Below are 20,595 nucleotides of genomic sequence, written 5' to 3'. Positions count from 1 at the left end.
AGCTACAGGACCAAACAGGTCCAGAAGTGTTTGGTTTTTCAGTATTTTTTTTTTTTTCCCAGGATTATTGATGTGAACAGCATCCATGGATGGACTACTAGTCGTGCTATTGGTGTTAATGTACACTACAAAGAGCTTTAACATTTAGTAAACGTGTTCTGAAACATAGTTCAAACATAGCTTCACCTTTTCTGTCAACAGCAAATATGTGACCTAAATAAGGTGGAACTACTTGTTTGTTTTCATGCTAAATGACAAGCTTGTCTTTACTAAACTGAGGGTAGTTCACCCATATCATTTGCATTGGCAGTCATGGTCTGGTGGTTAGGGAACTGGTCTTGTGACCGAAGGGTCATGGGTTCGATTCCCAGGCTCCATGACTGAAGTGCCTTTGATCAAAGCACCTAACCTTGACTAGGTGTCAGGAGGATTTAATTTGGTTAAAATTGCCAATTTGGCAATTTGTTGCCTTTTTCTCTAGTTTCACCCATTTTTCTTTTTAGGGGATACATGCTGTTGGAAATATAGTTAAATATGGATTCTCTTTTGCACAGTAATCCATTTTATGATGGATAGATATTTCCTGAGAATATTGTTTCTGGCTCTGTTACTATGTTACTACACGAGGCAGGAGTGAGGCCGTCTGTTTCCTCCGTACAGGGACAGCACAGCCAACATCACTCCCAGTGCCAGTTCTCCTTTCAAAAGAGTTAAAACTGGGCGGTCCAGCACATAAAAACAGGAGATGGAGAGAGGAGGAGATTTTGGACCATGTTTATATTTTGTCAACGTCTCCAGTCAGACAAATGCAGGAGCTGTCACAGGTCTGTAATGTATTCCCGTCTCTTCCATTTTTTGGGCATCACTATCTTTATATTTCTTTCTATTATCTCTCTCACAGGTGGGCAGAAGCTCGTTGTATTATGTATGTTGTTGCTGTATTGTTCTCTGGAGTGAAAGATTTGCCCTTTGGTGATGTTTGTGTTGATTTTGTGTGTGCTTATGCAGCAAGGTAGCATGTCTCTTCACTGCTGTCAAGAAGAAGTATTTCTGTATTCACCACCACTCGATTCCACACATATGTTCTTATTCTCAAAAAGCAAAAAAAAAGAAGAAAATAACCCTGGTTCTGATTTGTGTCTGCATCAGTCTTGCAGCAAATGTCGTAGAGTAGCAGGTCTTAACGACTTCACCTCTGCGATCTGGTGATCACCAGCCCAGCTTGGCTGCGTATGGAATAAACATCTGCTTCCCTCCACAGTGAATATGAGCTAACGGTCAAGAGTAGTTGTTGGGCTTTTAGGCAAAGTGGTTGTATTTCTTTGCGTGGGTTGGGGGTTGATTGCCACTGTTAGCAGAGAGAATCACTGCACCCCTGGGAGCAGATGATGTGATTGAATATTCATCTGCCATCCCGCTGAGACAGGATTAGTTAATCTAATCTGCCACTGCAGCGGGCCAGTCTGCTGGGCAGCTAGGGACCAGATACATGATTACACATCTCTCCCTGTGCTGTGAAGTCTGCCATCAGGAGGACTGTGACAGGAACGGGCCTGTGCCCATGGGACTCAGGAGGACTGTGACAGGAACGGGCCTGTGCCCATGTGACTCAGGAGGACTGTGACAGGAACGGGCCTGTGCCCATGTGACTCAGGAGGACTGTGACAGGAACGGGCCTGTGCCCATGTGACTCAGGAGGAAACGGTCAGCTTGCAACCGCATGCCCCGAACGTCCCAGCCAACATCATGTCACAGGCGCTCGACCGTGTGTTTACTGTGGAAACATTCAATTTATTCTGAGGGGAAAAAAACTGCAATCTTACAGTATGTTCTCTGAAGTTTTCTGAACTGAAGACTAAATGGAACCACAAATCGTCAGAAAAACATTTGCGCCAGAGTGCTCCAGATCGGCTGATAGAGGGACCGTGCTCATGAGGTAGTGTGTTTACTCGGTAGGCATAGCTACACAGCTCAGCAGAGCGATGCCCTTATAGGCCCTGAGTCTGTAGCCCAGTGTGCTAATGCCTCAAGCAGAGAGCAGTGGGAAGAGGCATCAAGGGTCTGCCTGTGTGGCCTTTTAAATCTGGAGCCTATTAAACATGAGCTGCAAACCAGCATTACATCCTTGTGTGTCTGTGTTCTGCTCTCCTCTGTCTGCTTGTCAGACTGTAGTGTTGTGTTCTGATCCGCTCTACGAGGAGAGAGAGAGAGAGAGAGAGAGAGAGAGAGAGAGAGAGAGAGAGAGAGAGAGAGAGAGAGAGAGAGAGAGAGAGAGAGAGAGAGAGAGAGACCATGAAAGAGAAAGCTGATAACTCAAAAAATGATCAGAGTACAGGAAGATTGCTGTCTTACTTTCAATTGAAATATTTACTCTGACGCAGTTTGAGAGCGAGAGCCTACATTGAACCCATCTGGATAATTAAAGTCCTCAGTCTGAGGATGTGAGCACTGCTGCTTCAGTCCTGCCACATGAATGGTTTAATAAGTGTGACAGCTCAGATCAAGAGCTGTGTATGTATATATATATATATATATATATATATATATATATATATATATATATATATATATATATATATGTCAGTGGGGAACCGTCAGGGCCCTCTACGCCCTCTCAGAGGGCCTAAAATATTCTTAAAGCATTATATATATAATTATCCAATTTTATTTTATCTACTTACAGTTTGACATTCGACATCTAAAATATTACAAAAATATAAGCAAATAAAACATTCACCCGTGTCTATTCAATCTGTGTTGGAAGGTGAGGGGTTAAGTGGAAGCCTGTGAGTCTGTGTCTCCCCCTATCAGGACTGTGATGCCCGCTGTTCGTTTACAGAGGGCCTGGCAGTTATAATTCAACACAATACCAGTTTCAAATGACAGCAAAATTGACCAATCATATCTTCTCTCTTAATGGGCGGGCTTAACTGTATGATAATTTCCGCCCGCTGTGGCGACGCTAGCTGTCGTTAGCACCACCGCTAGCTAGTTTTGATTCATCCCTTTGACGTCCTCGTGCCCGTTGTTTACATATTCCGCTTCCGAGAACCACGGAGCTGTGAACCTTATTTTGTTTGGAAACTTATTTTGCTTGAGACGTTATCTAGTACAGATATTATTGTTTATTGCGTTTTTAAAGCTGTACTGTCGTCTCAGTTTTTCTTTATTGCAGTTTATTAAGAAAGGAAAAAAAAATATTCGGGGGGGGGGTTGCGGGCCCAGGTTTAAAGGTCACGGTTCGCTACTGATATAGGTATATTCAGACACTGGAGTCTGGAGCTTTTTTAACACTTGGGTCACACCTGCCTCAAACATGGACCTGCCTCAAACATGGACCTGCCTCTAACATGGACCTGCCTCAAACATGGACCTGCCTCTAACATGGACCTGCCTCTAACATGGACCTGCCTTAAACATGGACCTGCCTCTAACATGGACCTGCCTCCAACATGGACCTGCCTTAAACATGGACCTGCCTCTAACATGGACCTGCCTCCAACATGACTTTTTCTCCTTGAGCTGCATTCTACAGCTATGCTGAATAACTGTAGTTCTGCAACTGCTATCCTGGACTAATGGACAATATGGGGAATGCTTTTATGTTTTGTAGTCGTCCCCGTGGTCACAGTCTTCATACAACAGGCATTAACATGTGTACGTTTATTTATTTTTGCATTCAAAGCTAAATAACGTTAATGTTTAGTTTAGCAGCTTGTGAGCCCAGTACAGATGGAATTTGTTCAGACTTGCCGATGCTTACACTATAAATGAGCTTGATTCATCACGGCTTCACCATATGGGAATGTTTGAGAGAAACATACAGGGAGGGAAAGGTAGAGATAGAGGGAGAGAAACAGACAGAGAGAGAGAGAGTGAAAGGAGGAGAGAGACAGAGAGAGAGACACCGGATGGTCTGAATGAGAGTGTGTTGGGGGGGGGGGGGGGGGTAAGCATGTTTCTGTATGTGTGTTGGGTACACATTGGTGTGTTGGGTGTGTGTGTGTGTGTGTGTGTGTGTGTGTGTGTGTGTGTGTGTGTTTTGTTGGTTGTTTTTCCACCCACTCGTGTGGATACTCATGTTGTTTTGTCATGTGATGACCTTTAAATGGAGGAGGGACCATTACACCAAACACCCTCTCATCGTAACTCTACCATGCCTTTACAAACAGAGCCCTGCATGTTCCAGTGTGAGTGTATGTGTGCTTTCAGGACTAATTACACTAATTGAACCATCTGGAATACTCAATATCAGGAATACACTTACACACACACACACCACGGAAGGCAGGCCCGGGTGAGCTTAAATCACTTCCTCTCATTACTCTGCAAACCTCTAGTTCATGCAGCTCAGCAGAAGCGTGTAGTGCTTCATGTTTTCTTTAGCCCAGGACCCATTAACCTGACAGCTGCCTGAGTCATTGTGTGTGTGTGTGTGTGTGTGTGTGTGTGTGTGTGTGTGTGTGTGTGTGTGTGTGTGTGTGTGTGTGTGTGTGTGTGTGTGTGTGTGAGAGAGAGAGAGAATAACACATGGGATTATGGGTATGCCCTCTTTATGTGTGGAGTTTTATTTTTTTAGAGCTTCAAATTGCTTTACAATAAAAATAGTAAAAAAAAAAAACAATTAAAATAAATAATAATGATAATGTGGAAAAAAATAATGAAATATTTAATAATTATTTAAAAACATTAAATAATGTGGAAAAAAACATACTTAATCACTTATTGTTCGTGTGTGTGTGTGTGTGTGTATTGATAGAATTACTGTATTGATAGAATTACAAACCTAAAGACAGTAGAAGCTCACTGTTGCCTTGTGTCTTATCTGTTGGTGAGGTGTTTGTGCTCTACACACACCTGCAGAGAGCCGGCCTGTCTCACACCGCCCTGCTAACTGTGTGAGTGGGAAGGGAGGAGAAAGGGCCTGGATAACAGCCACATGCTACACGTCGTTTACGTCTCTCTCTGAGCCTTCTGTTACACTGGTGGGGGGTTGTTTATGGGTACAGAGGGACTTTTAAAACCTGCTGTTGTGCTTATATAGTCTGAACTCTGATATTACAGCGTGATGTTTCCCACACTGTAGCCATGCCAGTGCCTCCGCAGTTCTCTATTGTCCTGTTTTCCTCTGTATGACTGCAGGAGTTCCCAGACGTATGAGTACACACACACACACATACACACACACACGTTCACATACACACACGTACACACACAAATCAGACGCCCTCTTGCTACCAGCTGGTCCTGTCTCTGTGCAGTGTCAGATTCCCACCCACCTGCCTCCAGCACACCCAGCTAGCAGAACTCCGTCCACCCAGAACCCAGCGGCCACGGCAGCAGCAGTGCAGCGAGGTGTGAGGTGGCAGTACTGTTTTTGGGGCAGATATTTTAGGGGCAGTTAGTGCGGGGTGTGTTCTCTTGACAGATGAAGCTTTCACTGACGTTGCCACACACAGCCCTGGGGGCCCTTTACTGCAACGGCCCATGGTAAGATACAGATAGAGAGATACAGAGGCTGTTCTGTCTGTCGTGGAGAGGGGGAGTGAGAATCAGGGAGAGGAAGTGACTCGGGAAATGGGCGTTTGTGAGGAGAAATGTCTTTATTGGAGGAGTTTGATGCAGATTACTGTTTGCACACTGTGATGGATTGTTTTCAGATTTAACACGATCAGTAAAATCCTGTGTTATGAGCATTATAATCCTTTATTATGAGCAGTCAAATCCTTCGTTATGAGAAGTGAAATCCTGCATCAGCTCTGTTTCTGCATAAGCTAATAACCTGTTATAAACATTATGAAGTGGGCCACTTTAATACCCAATAAAATGGAAAGACAAGGTAATATGAAGAGCTCCAGGGGGGTCTGTGGGAGCCCTGTGGGTTTTCAGCTTTATGAGTGGCTAGCAGGGGCTGATATTTTTAGCAGCTGTGCCTCTCTCCCCAGCTCTGCAGGGGCCCGGGGGTCGGGTTCCAGCGAGCACCCTGCACCGCTCACAGCTCAGAAGAGAGGAAGGCCCATAACGGAGCCTGTAGCCCATCTGCCTTCCCAGGGCGTATGGGACACGGTTCCCCCAGGAAGATGTGCGGTGATGGGGCACAGATGTGTTCGTGCTGGGGGCCGCTAGCCCTGCTGCTTTGTTCAGTGTCTGCTTCTCTCCAGCTCACAAACCCCCACGTGCACAGTTGCCTGTCTTAGATGAACAGGTGTTCTCACTCTTCGCCTCACGCGCGCGTGTGTGTGTGTGTGTGTGTGTGTGTGTGTGTGTTTTTCCTCAGGACTCTGAATCTCTGGACAGCTGCATCCAGAGTACACTCGCTGTGCTCTACCCGCCGTTCGAGGCCACCAGCGGCACCGTGCTGTGTCAGGTCCTGGACGTGGTGGACTCGGTGTTCTGCGGAGACGGCCTACGTTACCTCATCGGCTTCCTGGTACCTGCCAAGCATCTCCTGCAGAACCTGCAGCAGGACGCATGTGTGAGTCCCCCTTTCGTTCAGCTTTGGGGTTAGACATCAGGTGAACGTGGCACTGTAGCCTCTGAGAGTCTCTGTACACCTGATCATTGTCTTTTTGTTTGTCGTGTTCTTTTGTTCTCTTGTGCCTTAGATAGCACCGCGGTGTGTCATGTTTGTTTAGGTGAACCATTCTCCCTCCACTCACTATTAGTCACTATGTGGGTGCAGTCAGACACACACACACACACACACACACACACACACACACACACCTTAGACAAAGGACTCGGGAAGCCACCAGGCTCAAATGTTTCTGGTAGCACTTCTATGTTTTGGTTATTTGAGAAGCTAGCCCTATCAACACTTCAGGGGAGAGGGTATTTTCCCAGCCATCTCTCGCTCTCTCACTCTCTCTCGCTCTCTCGCTCTCTCACTCTCTCGCTCTAGGCATGATTTCTTTACTGACTCCCTCCTGTTTTGGCAACTGCTGGAGCTGTATGCTATATATGCCACCCACATTACATAGCAGATGTTTCAAACACCGCCATGTACTGGGAGATTGCGGGAGGCCATGCATACTACAGCTATGTGCTGACAAGGTTTGTGTGTGTGTGTGTGTGTGTGTGTGTGTGTGTATGTGTGTGTGTGTGTGCGCGCATGGAGGATCCATCCATAACTGGATGGAAAAGCCACTACTGTTTCTGTAGGATAGCGCCTAGAAGAGGTCACCCTCTCTGTGTACTTCCCAATGTTGCTGTTAGCAGAGAGAGAGAGAGAGAGAGAGAGAGAGAGAGAGAGAGAGAGAGAGAGAGAGAGAGAGAGAGAGAGAGAGAGAGAGAGAGAGAGAGAGAGAGAGAGAGAGAGAGAGAGAGAGAGAGAGAGAGAGAGAGAGAGAGAGAGAGAGAGAGAGAGAGAGAGAGAGAGAGAGAGAGAGAGAGAGAGACTGCATTACCTGCATTCTTCACTACAAATAATTTACAGTTTTGACAGAATCAGCCTAGTTCTTAGTCTGTAGAGAAGGACAAGACTGTCACCCAGAGGCCTGTTGCCAAAGCAGCTTAGATTAGGAAGACTGTCATAAGATAAGTCTTGATTTAGTGGTGAAGAAGGCAGCGAAGAGAGTGGGAGAGAGACAGTGGGGGGAGAGAGGGATAGAGAGAGTGAGAGAGTACGGGGGAGAGAGTTAGAGAGTGAGGGTGAAAGTGAGATAGAGAGTGTGGGGAGATAGTAGGAGAGAGAGGGGGATAGAGAGAAAAAAAGATTACTTTAAAACGTGTGTGTGTGTGTGTGTGTGTGTGTGTGTGTGTGTGTGTGTGTGTGTGTGTGTGTGTGTGTGTGTGTGTGTCCTCATCCTCTGTGGGAAAGTATCCTGCTTGCTGCACCTGGGGACCTTGGAGTGTATTGCTGCCTCTGGGGTCACTGGAGTGTATTGCGTTGTCCATGATGGGTTTGCTCTGCTCAGTGGTTAGAAGCCCACATCGTTGCGGAAGGATATCATAATAGTATCCAGCAGTCTGTGCAGGATGACTAGTCCACCAATGAAAAGCTCTTTATTTTCCCCTTAACCCCCCCTTCCCCAACACACACACACACACACACACACACACACACACACACACACACACACACACACACACACACACACACACACTCACACACACACACACACACACACACACACACACACACACACACACACACACACACACACACACACACACACACACACACACTTCTGCTTGGCAACCTCTTACCCTACATCCTCTCCAGACTTCTCCAGTTTTTTTAAAGGAAACCTCAGGTCACTCTTGGTCGCTTGGACTCTGGTTCCAGGAGAATAATATACCTGTCTATGACCCTTTCTTCATTTTACACACTGGTTCAGTGTAGCAGAGGAATGCCGTCAGTCTGGAGGGAAATATCTAGTGAATTCAGCTGCATTCGGGCACTGTTTTGGTCTTTGCATTCTTTGACATGTGGAGACTAATGTGAGGTGTAGGGCCATTCCTGGTGAAGTAAATAGACTGTGGAAGTCGTGTGCGAAATGTATTCATGTTGACAGGGAGCTGAGGAGCCTGCTGGGAACAGTTGTTGGCATAAAGGGCTTCCCTGTTCATTCTTCTCCCACAGCTCCAGTGGTCTCAAATCAAGATGAAATCCTCAGAGTTTGCCATAATTCTCTGAGGTTTTCTGATTGTTTATTTTGAAATTGGAATGGCATTCTAGGTGTGCCTTGGCATTCTTCTTTAGTTAGACACCCATTAGATTAGTGTTCTCTTTCAGCGTCTCATCAGGTCTGATAGAACTTGAATTCCAGGCATCATTGTGTCTGTTGTGTTTTTTTGTTTTTCAGGGGCGGGGTATGAGAGTGGGTGTTTTGTAAACTCATTAACTTCATAAGTAAAGAGGAAGTAATGTACAATGTCAGTGCTTTTTAACAGGGGTAAAACACCATGGAGTCTCAGATTAGCTGGGTTTGCCCGACTGCTAGAAAAACAAAATTCCTTTGCTATCTTAACACCCCAGTTTGTACATAGTAATTACAAGCTGTGAGACAAACCCAAGCATGTAGGGAAGGTTGATGGACACATGTCCTGCACTTCTTTCACAGTTTAATGCTTTAATGAGACAACTCGTTCCTGTTGATTCTTTATTGTGGAAAAAAACAAGAGTGAAACTCAGACTGGGTTCTAAAAGTGTCTGTCTGTCCCTGTTTCTCTTCCTCTACAGTTCCCATATTGTGGTTTCCTGTTCCGCCACGAGGGGTGGCCACTGTGCATCCATGAGAAGGTCATAGTGCAGTTGTCCTCGCTGGACAGGCGCGTCCTACGGCCCGGAGACTTCTACCTCCAGGTGGTGGCGTCGGCCAAAAGTGCCCCGCGCGTCGCCCTTAGGTGCCTGTCGGCTAACGGGCAGCATGTGGAGGAGGTGGAGGTACCTGAGCTAGCATACACCTCCGTCTTCACCATGGCTTGGCTGGACTCCATCAACCAGGAGAGGCGGGCAGATGGACGAACCGTCCTGGAGCACTGCCTTCTCTCTGCCGACAACGACATTTTTAGGGTCCCGTGGGAGGACGTGGTGCACCCCGAGTTTATCAGCCATCCCTCAAAAGCGGACCAATCGGTGCGTGGGTATGGGAGGATTAAGGACATCGGAGACGGACAGCAATCTGATACGGAGCGGAATTGTAAAGACAGCACTACTGTATCAGACGGTGGGATTTTGATTGACACTTCCATGGGCCAGTCGGAGGAGACAGAGGATCAGAGCAATGTGGTTAGGCTCCTCCCTGCTGTGGAACCCTCGGTTAGGAGCTCGAGCAGTGCTGAAGACTCGGAGGGAGAGTATGTGGAGTTGGCCGATATCGAGCTGCCTCGATTTTCCCCCCAGAAAGGCTCCTTGACTCAGTCCATAAGCCTGAACTACAGGCCGCTGCAGCGTCCATGGGCAGCAGGGTCACAGGGGTCGCAGTCCGCCGCCACCCCGTCCTGGAGCCCCGTGAGGAACGGAGCCTGTTCTCAGAGCGCGGTGTGTGCCATGCTGATCAAGGACAACCTGAGCGAGCCACTGCAGCCCCAGGTCCTGACCCAAAGCGCGGCACTGGACCTGCCTCATCTGCCCCAAGACGCCGCCTGCACCAGAGGTACCGCCTCCGACGGTATGCATGAGCACGCGAGAGAGCGTGTGGCTGAACGCTCGGACCATGACAGTACCGCACTTACTCACTCCCGGACAGACGAGCTGCATTCAGAGCCTGACGCTTTAAGTAGGGTTGAGCACTCTGCAGTAACTAACACTTTAGACCCACAGAACCACAGTCAGCTCTGCTCAGATTCTGACCGGCCCACAGGAAATGGTGTTGCTGCACACTCAGAAACAAATGTTGTGAGAGAGCGTAGACTGGAAGGTGAGGTGGAGGCGTACGGTAGTGGGAGAGACGGTCCTGACACGGAGGACACTATCGTGCCTGACCCACAGCATGTAGCGGACAGCGTACCTGCTGAGAGCCATGCGGAGGGACGGGCCGAGACCAGCCAGGTTCTGTTACCCACACCAACCTACACAGAACCACAAACTGAGCTCCAACCAGAGGACCCTATAGTCCGGTCAGCCAGTGGGCCGGGAGCATTTGAGAAGGGTCCCTGCTGTAGCCAGTGTGGTGGTGGGTGCAGTCCAGGCCTCTGTGAATGCACGGAGGGCGGGCCCGGGTCAGCAGACCCCCTCGGGGAGCAGGTAGACTGGGCCTTTGTGTCCACACAGCCTGGGGAGGGTCAGGTTACAGCCAGCCGTCCGGGTGAGGAGAGTAGAGCGCCATGCGTGGAGCACGAGGTTGAGAGCAGGAACGAGGGAGGCTTGGAGGCTGAGGGGGAGGATGGGAGCTCAAAAGGGACAGCTGGAGGAACGTTTAAGACGTCATGTGACGAGGACGGTGAGACGGGGACAGAAGACGAGGGTCTGGAGAGAGGGACCGAGAGAGAGGCAGATGCAGAGAGCGAGACAGATGTAGAGCGAGTGGCAGTTAATGTGGTAAGGAAAGGTGAGACTCCTCAAACAGGTCTGTTGGATTCCACACCCCAGCGTGGCACGCCTTCAGGCCAGCAGAAGGGCGAGTCCTACTTAGGCAGGGAGGAGAGAGAACAAACGCAGAAACGAGAGCGATCGCAGGAGGGAGAGAGAGGAGGAAAGGAAGTCGAGAAGTTAGAGGAGACCGAAAGAATGCTGACTGGCTCCAGTGAAACTGCGGAGGGCAGCGCTGTATCATACCGGTCAGCTGAGACACAGGTAACCGCAGTGACTGAGTTAACCAGTCATTCTGCAGTCTGCACAGGGTCGGCAGTCTCTCAAAGCTTTGAGGCTGTGTCAGATGTGCCAGTCATAAATGGGGGTTGTACCCCAGAGCAAACACACACACACACTCCAGATACACTGGTGGAGGGCGAGAAAATTCCTCTGGAGCTGGAGGAGGAGGGTGTGGAGGAGGAGGAGGTTGTGGAGGAGGAGGAGGAGATGAAGGAAGAGAGGATGGAGAAGCAGCAGCCGACGGATGAGACTGCATCTTCTGTTAATGGCTCCACACAGCCGAAAGCAGATGTGGAGTCTCATAACCACCATCATCAACAGCATCAACCACAGCCGCTGAAAGGTAGACTCCGAGCCCACGACCCAAACTCCACCCACCCCCCTGATCCCGCAGTCCGACCCGCCTGTGCCCTTAATCTAGTCCGTTCTCCTGTTTTTTCTACTTACCAGTTCTCCCAAAGCTTTAGTTTTAATCCAGCTGATGTAGTTTCTGCTCTCTTCCTCGTACTACTCTCTGCCACTCCCTCCATCCTCATTCCACATCACTCTATCCTTTCATTCTATTCTTCATTCCGTCGCCAACGCTATCACTGAGCTAAATCCTCCTCTCGTTTTCCCCAGCTCTGTACATTTTCTTAACCTTTCTTCATTTTATGAGACGTTTTATGGTAGAGGTTTCTTTCATGTGTAGCTGTACGGTTAGCTTCAGACTGTTCGGTGTAATATATTACCCATTTCTTCAGCTGCTGTCTTCACCTGCTTCCGTTTACATTAGACAGTTCAGCACGGCATGGCGCTCCTCAGCGTGTCCCAGAGCAGGACGCTCCGGCTGTGCTCTGCAGACGGCCTTCCAGCAGACCTGTTGAGCTACGGGCTGAGCTAGAGACGGAGAGCTGCCTCTCTCTGCAGCCGCTGTTGCCTGACAGAAGGAACCACCTGTTGGTGTTCAGGGTCCTTTATAAGAGCAGGCGTCGGCTTAAGGCCATGTGCCGGTCCGTAGGCAGTGCGTTTTCAGATTTCTCCACGAACGGCGCTTCCACTGAACGATGGTCCAAACGGCTGTGTTTGAGAGCAGGAAATGGAGAGAGCTTTAGGGAAAAGTAGCTTGTGCAGACCTCACTGTCTCTGGTTTGTGTTCTTGTGCAGACCTCACTGTCTCTGGTTTGTGTTCTTTGGTAATTAGATATCTTTAACTTCGGATAGACCTGTTTTTGTTTTTGGGGGGTTTTATTGTTGTTATTGCTGCTTTAACATTCATTGCCTTGGGCTGATACAGATAGTATATTTAGTTGGAACATGTTTTGACTGGCCAGTGATGACGAGTCTGCTCTACACTACACGACTCGTTTAATGTTTGTCTGCTGCAAAAAGTGAAGACCTATGACAGATTTATTGTTTATTTCCGAAAGTAATTAATCATTTCTTTCTTAAATAATTGCTTGCAGTGGAATAGGAACCCTCACTGAATAATAATAAGAGCTTGTATTGGTGGATCTATGGTATGTTGTTATCCTCTTCTAACCGTTCTCCCTTTAGCTTCTGTATCATCTGGTGTCCTGGTGGTCTCCTGAATCATCTCTGTAGTGATCTGGTGCTCTCGTGGTCTCCTGAATCATCTCTGTAGCGATCTGGTGTTCTGGTGGTCTCCTTAATCATCTCTATAGTGATCTGGTGTTCTGGTGGTCTCCTGAATCATCTCTGTAGTGATCTGGTGTTCTGGTGGTCTCCTGAATCATCTCTGTAGTGATCTGGTGTTCTGGTGGTCTCCTGAATCATCTCTGTAGTGATCTGGTGTTCTGGTGGTCTCCTTAATCATCTCTGTAGTGATCTGGTGTTCTGGTGGTCTCCTGAATCATCTCTGTAGTGATCTGGTGTTCTGGTGGTCTCCTTAATCATCTCTGTAGTGATCTGGTGTTCTGGTGGTCTCCTGAATCATCTCTGTAGTGATCTGGTGTTCTTGTGGTCTCCTTAATCATCTCTGTAGCGATCTGGTGTTCTGGTGGTCTCCTTAATCATCTCTATAGTGATCTGGTGTTCTGGTGGTCTCCTTAATCATCTCTATAGTGATCTGGTGTTCTGGTGGTCTCCTGAATCATCTCTGTAGTGATCTGGTGTTCTGGTGGTCTCCTTAATCATCTCTGTAGCGATCTGGTGTTCTGGTGGTCTCCTTAATCATCTCTATAGTGATCTGGTGTTCTGGTGGTCTCCTTAATCATCTCTATAGTGATCTGGTGTTCTGGTGGTCTCCTGAATCATCTCTGTAGTGATCTGGTGGTCTCCTGAATCATCTCTAGTGATCTGGTGGTCTATTTCATGCTTTTCTTCAGCTCAGGTAGAATGTGAAGGCCTGTGTGATGGGTGGGTGGGCTGTGGTAGGCAGGTGTGCCTAGGTGGGGACGGGGCACCTGGATGGTGTGGGGCGGTGCTGCTGCCCTGGGGACTCTGTACCGGCAGCGTCTTTGTTTGTTGTGAGGCGGTAGACTGTGATGAATGCTGCTCGCGCTCTCTCTCTCCAGGTGGGTGGTTTACACATCCTCAGCAGGGTCCTGCAATAGGGGCCGTGCTGTAATTACATCCCTACCGGTATCTATTACTTAACGCTTTCTCTTTTTTCTACATTTCACTCCATGCTTGTCAGTCACCTTGTCTGACATCAAGTGGAAATCTAGGTTTACACTGGAGCGTTTTCATTGGGCAAGATTGATTTCTCCTAGTGTTGCAGACAGTTTTAGTGCATTTTTGTTTAATAAAATAATAGGCAGGACAAAGACCCAGGTCTTTTATGCCAGTGTCTTCTATGATTTAGTGCTAAAGCTCTTCTAGAAGCTTTAGCTCTGGAAAAAAGGCTTGACGGTCTAATTAATCCCCCCCGTGTCTTAAGAGAGCATGATGACTATACAACCTGTGAGAGAGCACTGATTAGCTTTGCAGATGGACACACACATGTGGAGACATACGCACAGTTAAAAAAATAAAATAAAATCTGGGCTGTCTTTTCTCCAAATAGCAGATCTGGCTAGATCTGCACAATGAGAAAGCAAATGATCCATCATCTATCAACGTGTGATCTATATTACATGCTTAAATAAACACACACACGCACACTTCTCAGCCAGTTAGCATGTCTGCAACTGGAATTATCTGCCAATAAATTCATTCATCCGGCAGCTATGGTTAAACAAACCCCAAAAGGCCCAGCCTGATGTCTGTAGCCACGAATGAAATGAAAACAGGAAAGAAAGAGAAGAGAGATGGAGAATAAAAAATAAAGCATCAGTGTGGGGTTGATCTCCTATACCCTCCAGACGGGGGAGGTGAAACCTGATCCTGCTCTGCTCAGCACCTCCTCAGGGGTCTGTGCCACAGCCTGGAGCTGCTGGTTCTGTTGGGATGTGGGAGTCTGCTGTGGCAGGCCTGAACCAGGCCTGGGATCATAAAGAAAACAGGTGAATGATTCATCAGATTCAGTGCCACCTTATCTTTCTGAAGAAGAACATCTCAATAAATCTTGAAAGCAATCTTCAGCCTTTCCTCGCCCATACCAGCTTCAAACCCTTCTGGAGTGGACGGCCTCAACCAGATTATGTCTCTGAGCAATTTGTGCCTGTTTTCCCTGTCCTTGTGGTTTATGAGCACAAGGTTACGTTTGGAGTCCCCTTGGCAATATCTCATCTGCTTCTCATCTGAGCTGATCTCTGCAGTGGCAGCACACTGCAGTGGGGGATTTGGGGAGCGTTCTGGATTTTATTGTTCCTGGACGCCAAACTCCACAGCACTAACAGATCTTGGACCCGAGTCCTCTCATGGTCCAAAGCTCAAAGACAGCAGGAATGTTGTAGATTAGCAAGCAAAGAGCCCAGCTGTACACTGATACAGAGAAAATATAAACACGCATTTCCCTGTGATGGTGTGTGTTGTTTTGGTTGCAAGTTTGATCATGCAGCTAAGATCCGTTCACTTTGCCCAGTTGTTTTTGGGTCAGTTGTAGAGTTCAGAGTTTCAGTAGTTTTGTCCTTTTTGACCCTGAGGTTCAGCTATGTTAATAACCTTTTGTGATTTGAAAGCTGAACGGAATTTAATCACCTCAAATGACTCAAATTGCTCAGCCATCAATAGGCTGATCCGAACAGGTTTGTGGCTGTGTGATTAAACCTGGATCATTTACATCAGCAGGCTGGAGGGGGGTGTAGCAGACACCAGCGATTTGTTTTTGATGTTCCTCCCTCCACTAATAGCATTGACTGATTTCCTACTTTGGCTAGTGGTGTCATACTGGAATAAATGGTTGCTAGCCACACCTGTGAAGCAAATAGTTTTGGTCTGTCTGGATTTGTGTATGTTTCTGTGTGTACACATGTACGCGTGTGTTCACGTGTGCGTGAATGCCTGTGTGTGAGCATGTGAATGTGCACACGTGTGTATGCATGCATGCATGCTTGTGAGTGCGCGTGTGTGTGTGTGTGTCTGCGATGCAGCTGTTGTTCTTGTAAATCTTACCTAATCCACCTGTCTCTCTGATCTGTCTTTCCTCTTTGTCTCTCTAATCATGTTACTCAGCCAGCCCTGCCCCTCTGTCTTCTCACCTTACTCTCAACCCATCTCCTTCCTCTGGCTCAAAACCGGGTATTGTGTCCCATTTCAGTGACTCCCTCCCTGGGAAAAGTGCAGTGCAGCAACTCCACAAAGAAGCTCCAGGAGCCCCTGTCTGTGTCTCCTGTGTGTGTTCTCAGTGAAGCCCATAACATCAACCCTCATGTCCTCAGCTCAGGAGTCCTATGCATGCCAGGTGAGGGACTTTAGTTGCATATGTGTGGTAAATACATATGCAATAGCCTTTTATTACTAGAGTTATTATTGTTAATCTTGTGTCTCAAGCTATGAAATTACATGTAATAACCACCACAGTAGTGGTATTTTAAGGGAGTTTTCTTATTTCTAAATACTGAAACAGTACTATGGATGCCTTATAATATCATCTTTGCCAGTATATACCGGTATAAAAATGATTTAATACCTTTACATTACAGTGAATTTGGGTGATATTTTCAGTGTTTTGTCTGTTTCCTACAACATCTGGTATCATGTGTCTTGTTTGTTGAAGCTCTGTACCTGCTCTGAGTTCTCACAGACTGCTCAGCAGAAGTGCTCTGGTTCAATTGTAAGGTTGGTCAATCGTTGTTTTGTTTGTAGGAACACGAGACAAGTCGGGCCATGCGCTTGTAACAGTGACATTGAGAAACACGGCTTGGCTGAACCCAGATTGCAACAGTGTGGAGCTGATGCGGATCATGCTGTACTTCAACATCATCCTCAGGTACTATCTCCACACGCTGAGATCATTCTCAGGTACTATCTCCACACCCTGAGATCATTCTCAGGTACTATCTCCACACGCTGAGATCATTCTCAGGTACTATCTCCACATGTTGAGATCTTTCTCAGGTACTACCTCCACACGCTGAGATCATTCTCAGGTACTATCTCCACACGCTGAGATCATTCTCAGTACCTCCACACGCTGAGATCATTCTCAGGTACTATCTCCACACGCTGAGATCATTCTCAGGTACTATCTCCACATGTTGAGATCATTCTCAGGTACTACCTCCACACGCTGAGATCATTCTCAGGTACTATCTCCACACGCTGAGATCATTCTCAGGTACTATCTCCACACGCTGAGATCATTCTCAGTACCTCCACACGCTGAGATCATTCTCAGGTACTATCTCCACATGCTGAGATCATTCTCAGGTACTATCTCCACATGTTGAGATCATTCTCAGGTACTACCTCCACACGCTGAGATCATTCTCAGTACCTCCACACGCTGAGATCATTCTCAGGTACTATCTCCACACGCTGAGATCATTCTCAGGTACTATCTCCACATGTTGAGATCATTCTCAGGTACTATCTCCACACGCTGAGATCATTCTCAGGTACTATCTCCACACGCTGAGATCATTCTCAGGTACTATCTCCACACGCTGAGATCATTCTCAGGTACTATCTCCACACGCTGAGATCATTCTCAGGTACTATCTCCACACGCTGAGATCATTCTCAGGTACTATCTCCACACGCTGAGAATATTCTCAAGTTATTCATCCTTTCCTAATATTGGGAACGTATTTCTGTGTGCGTGTGTGCGTGTGCGTGTGTGCGTGTGTGCGTGTGTGCGTGTGTGTGTGTGTGTGTGTGTGTGTGTGTGTGTGTGTGTGTGTGTGTGTGTGTGTCGTACAGGAAGGAAGTGCAGGCCCTAGGTTTGACCATTCTCGTGGACGCCCGAAGGTGTTCCCCTGTCCCTGCTCTCTTCAAAGCCTTCCACATGCTGCAGGTGAGGATGCACTTCTGTTGTGTGTGGGAGACAAACCTTTACCCATCTCTTCTTCATCTCTTCTTCATCTCTTCTTCCTCCCTCATCCCACCCACACACTCCTGACACACACCTTTCAAACCCTCCCAGGGTGTGCCATCTTAAAAAGATATTACTTAGCAATCCATAAATCTTCATTTTTAATTTTGACGACCTCAAGGAGCACGAAATGGAAGTTATGAATTCCAGCGTTTCTTCCTTCTGCATCCCTCGCTCAGTAAAGTCTAAAGTGCGACTGGTTCCAGGCCATGAATGTCATGAATGTTATTTATCTGACATCCACCGCGTGGGTTTGTTACTACTCAGACAGAGCAGTAGGGGAACCACCTGAAAGGTTGAGGACTCGATAATTCTGTAGTTTATGCCCGTGCCAGGGATATTGGACCCAGAACATTAGGACTGGGCGCCAAGTGGATCCACTCAGTGGATTCAGGAAGGACGCAGGCTGATGGCTAGAGAATGGGCCAGGGAGGAGGAACAGGCCACTGTGTGCGTCTGTGTGTAGGACAGCAAATGAAAGAATGCTTTTAGTCACCAGCCTTTCTGTCGTAATCAGAGGTGCACGCTGTGGGAAGCGTAACCTACACAGCCAGAGTTTCTGTTTGATTCTGTTTTATCTGTCAATCTGTTTCTCTTTAGCCTCCATTAAACAACATGGAATGACATCGCTCACCATGGTTGTATTCTTCTTACTTGATCTGATGTAAGGTTCTGTCCATTCCAATACTCAGTGCATTGTTCTTTGTTGTGTTATCACAAAAGTGGTAGATGTGAAACAAGACCCATGCAGTTAGTGTATGTGTACGAAGTCTGGCCTCATTTCTGCAGTGTTGCTGCAGAGTCTGTACGCTGCCTGGTGTACACCACAGCACGGTGCTGGTCGGAAGATCTGGACCGAGCCCGGGGCACGTGAGCCCCTTTGCGGCTCCTGAGGAAAGGTTGCGGATATGGCCCATTCTAATGCATGCAGTGAGACGGCGACTGGTGGAGTGGGAGAAGTTAGAGACTTTATCTTTGCACCACAATGGCTGTTTTAGATACCATCATCTTATTATGGGCTCCCCGGGCCCACATTACAGCTCCCCTTAGGGGCTGTTTGTCCAACGGGATGAGTCGAAACCACAGATAGGCCAAGAATGCAATCTCTGTATTAATCAAGGTGGCCACATTGCTGCATTCATACCAGCACATTATTTTTGGTCTTGTTTACACAGGCACAGGGACCCGCAGCCTTACTGTCTGATACGGTGTGAATACGGTGTTTGAATCTTAGCTGGAGCCAAGACATTTAGTAATCAGTTCTCATAGAGACAAGGCTTTACACTGTAGCTAAATAACTAAAAACTATCATGGGAAATAGGGAGGAGCAGCCATTGAAAGTCTAAATCCAGGGATACACCCAAGCTTACACACGTGTGTGAAAATAGGATGTACTGTTTGTGGTTTTTTTTCTGTTTATTATTCCCTAGACAGCTTAGTCACTACTCCGCACAGCTTACTGAGAAGGGTTAGAGGTTCACATGTGGAGAAAAGATTTTCAGTGCAAACAAAAGCCAGTACAAATGTGAAGCTTTATTCCTCCGCAACATGACTGGGCTAAAGTTGTGCTAGCTGGAACTGTTTGCCATGTCATCATACCTTTGTTGTGTGTGTGATGTGTTAAGTGAAGTTCACATTTGTAACACTACATTAAAAGCAAACCCTTGAACCTTGACTGTTTTGTAAAAGGAATTGACAGAGCTCCAAGTTATTTAGTTGGGGAAAAGATCTTTTTGACATGTTACTGGCTGTGTGTGGATGCTCTAAGCAGGAGCTAGCTGACTGCCAGAATGAGCTCTTGTTTGGATAGGTGTGTTGGCAGGTCACCTGGATCCTACTGTTTTCCACAATCTGTGTCCTGACCAATCCATTTATCATTCCGGCCATTCTTTAGCATGTCTGCAAGACAAATGCCCACATTACCGCATGGCAGGAAGACCAGGAAACCTGGCACCCACTGAGTAATATCCACAATTTACACCTCCCAGCATGCTGAATGAATAACAACAACCTCATTCTGTGAGAGACAATCAAGTGGACTTGAGTCGAACCAAGAGGGGAAGACGTGTGCTACCAGATCTCCTGCATCAATTTATCTGGGCCGTTTAGTTTGGCCTGGCCTTGCGTTACAGTTGATGCCTGATAACAAGACTCCTGAGGCACAGTGGTGTGTTTTCTTCACGCGACATTAAAAGGAGAAGAAATGCAGAAATTGTTCATGTTGTAAGCCATGTGTCATCGCCACTGTCATCACTTTTATCTTGGGTCTTTTGCTCTCTGCATTTATTCTCTTCAGTAAAAACCTTTTTCCCCCCAAGCACACTTGTGTTTGAATATATAAGCTTCCATTGTGATATTCTGTGGCTATTTATTTCAAATTTGTGTCCTGTTGTTTGTGTGCGTTTTTCTGACCTTTAACCTGCTGTATTCACACAGGAAACCAAGCCGGGCTGCATCCACTCTCTGCTCCTGTTGGTTGACAGAGACCTGGCTCTGCGCATGGAGAAACCGTCTTCAGTTCAGGTAACACACACTCCTGCAGAGTGAAGAAGCCCATTTGCCTGCATGGTGCTACGGTGACACCTGACTTCAATCGCTGCATTTAGAATGAAGCTTGTGGTTTCTGATTGCATAACGTACTGTCATGATTCTCCCTCCTTAGCTTCCGGTTTCTATAGTTACCTGTCCTTCCTGGATTCGGTCCTTCTACCTCATTTGACTCTCCAGCCTCTTGTTTAGTCCTCTATAATGTGTCTGTTGAAGGCCTTTGTTTCATGAGTGTAGGTGTCAAGTGTTGAATGTAGGTTTGTACATGTCTAGTCATGTTGTGAAAGTCATGTGATGTCAGCTTTCTGGTTTGTAGCTTCATTTACTTTCCTGGAATGTCACCACAGTGTATTTGTCTATTGCGCTTGTCTAG

General features: G+C 47.1%; 1 protein-coding gene across 2 annotated transcripts in view; it reads left to right on the top strand.

Moving 5' to 3' along the window:
* plekhg4 (pleckstrin homology domain containing, family G (with RhoGef domain) member 4) overlaps nucleotides 1-20,595 on the top strand; it is a 60,541-nt gene that overhangs the window by 4,721 nt on the left and 35,225 nt on the right. For both annotated transcript variants that reach the window (XM_077000186.1, XM_077000177.1), the window contains exons 2-7: nucleotides 6,278-6,475; nucleotides 9,185-11,600; nucleotides 15,900-16,043; nucleotides 16,448-16,571; nucleotides 17,504-17,597; nucleotides 20,112-20,198. In XM_077000186.1, the coding sequence (XP_076856301.1) occupies nucleotides 6,278-6,475; nucleotides 9,185-11,600; nucleotides 15,900-16,043; nucleotides 16,448-16,571; nucleotides 17,504-17,597; nucleotides 20,112-20,198 (3,063 nt within the window). The remainder of the gene's footprint in view (nucleotides 1-6,277; nucleotides 6,476-9,184; nucleotides 11,601-15,899; nucleotides 16,044-16,447; nucleotides 16,572-17,503; nucleotides 17,598-20,111; nucleotides 20,199-20,595) is intronic.

The sequence above is a fragment of the Brachyhypopomus gauderio genome, chromosome 1 (assembly GCF_052324685.1).
Source record: "Brachyhypopomus gauderio isolate BG-103 chromosome 1, BGAUD_0.2, whole genome shotgun sequence".
NCBI classification, from domain to species: Eukaryota; Metazoa; Chordata; class Actinopteri; order Gymnotiformes; family Hypopomidae; genus Brachyhypopomus; species Brachyhypopomus gauderio.
The sequence above is the reverse complement of the archived record's forward strand: the minus strand, read 5'-3'. Positions and strand labels throughout refer to the sequence as shown.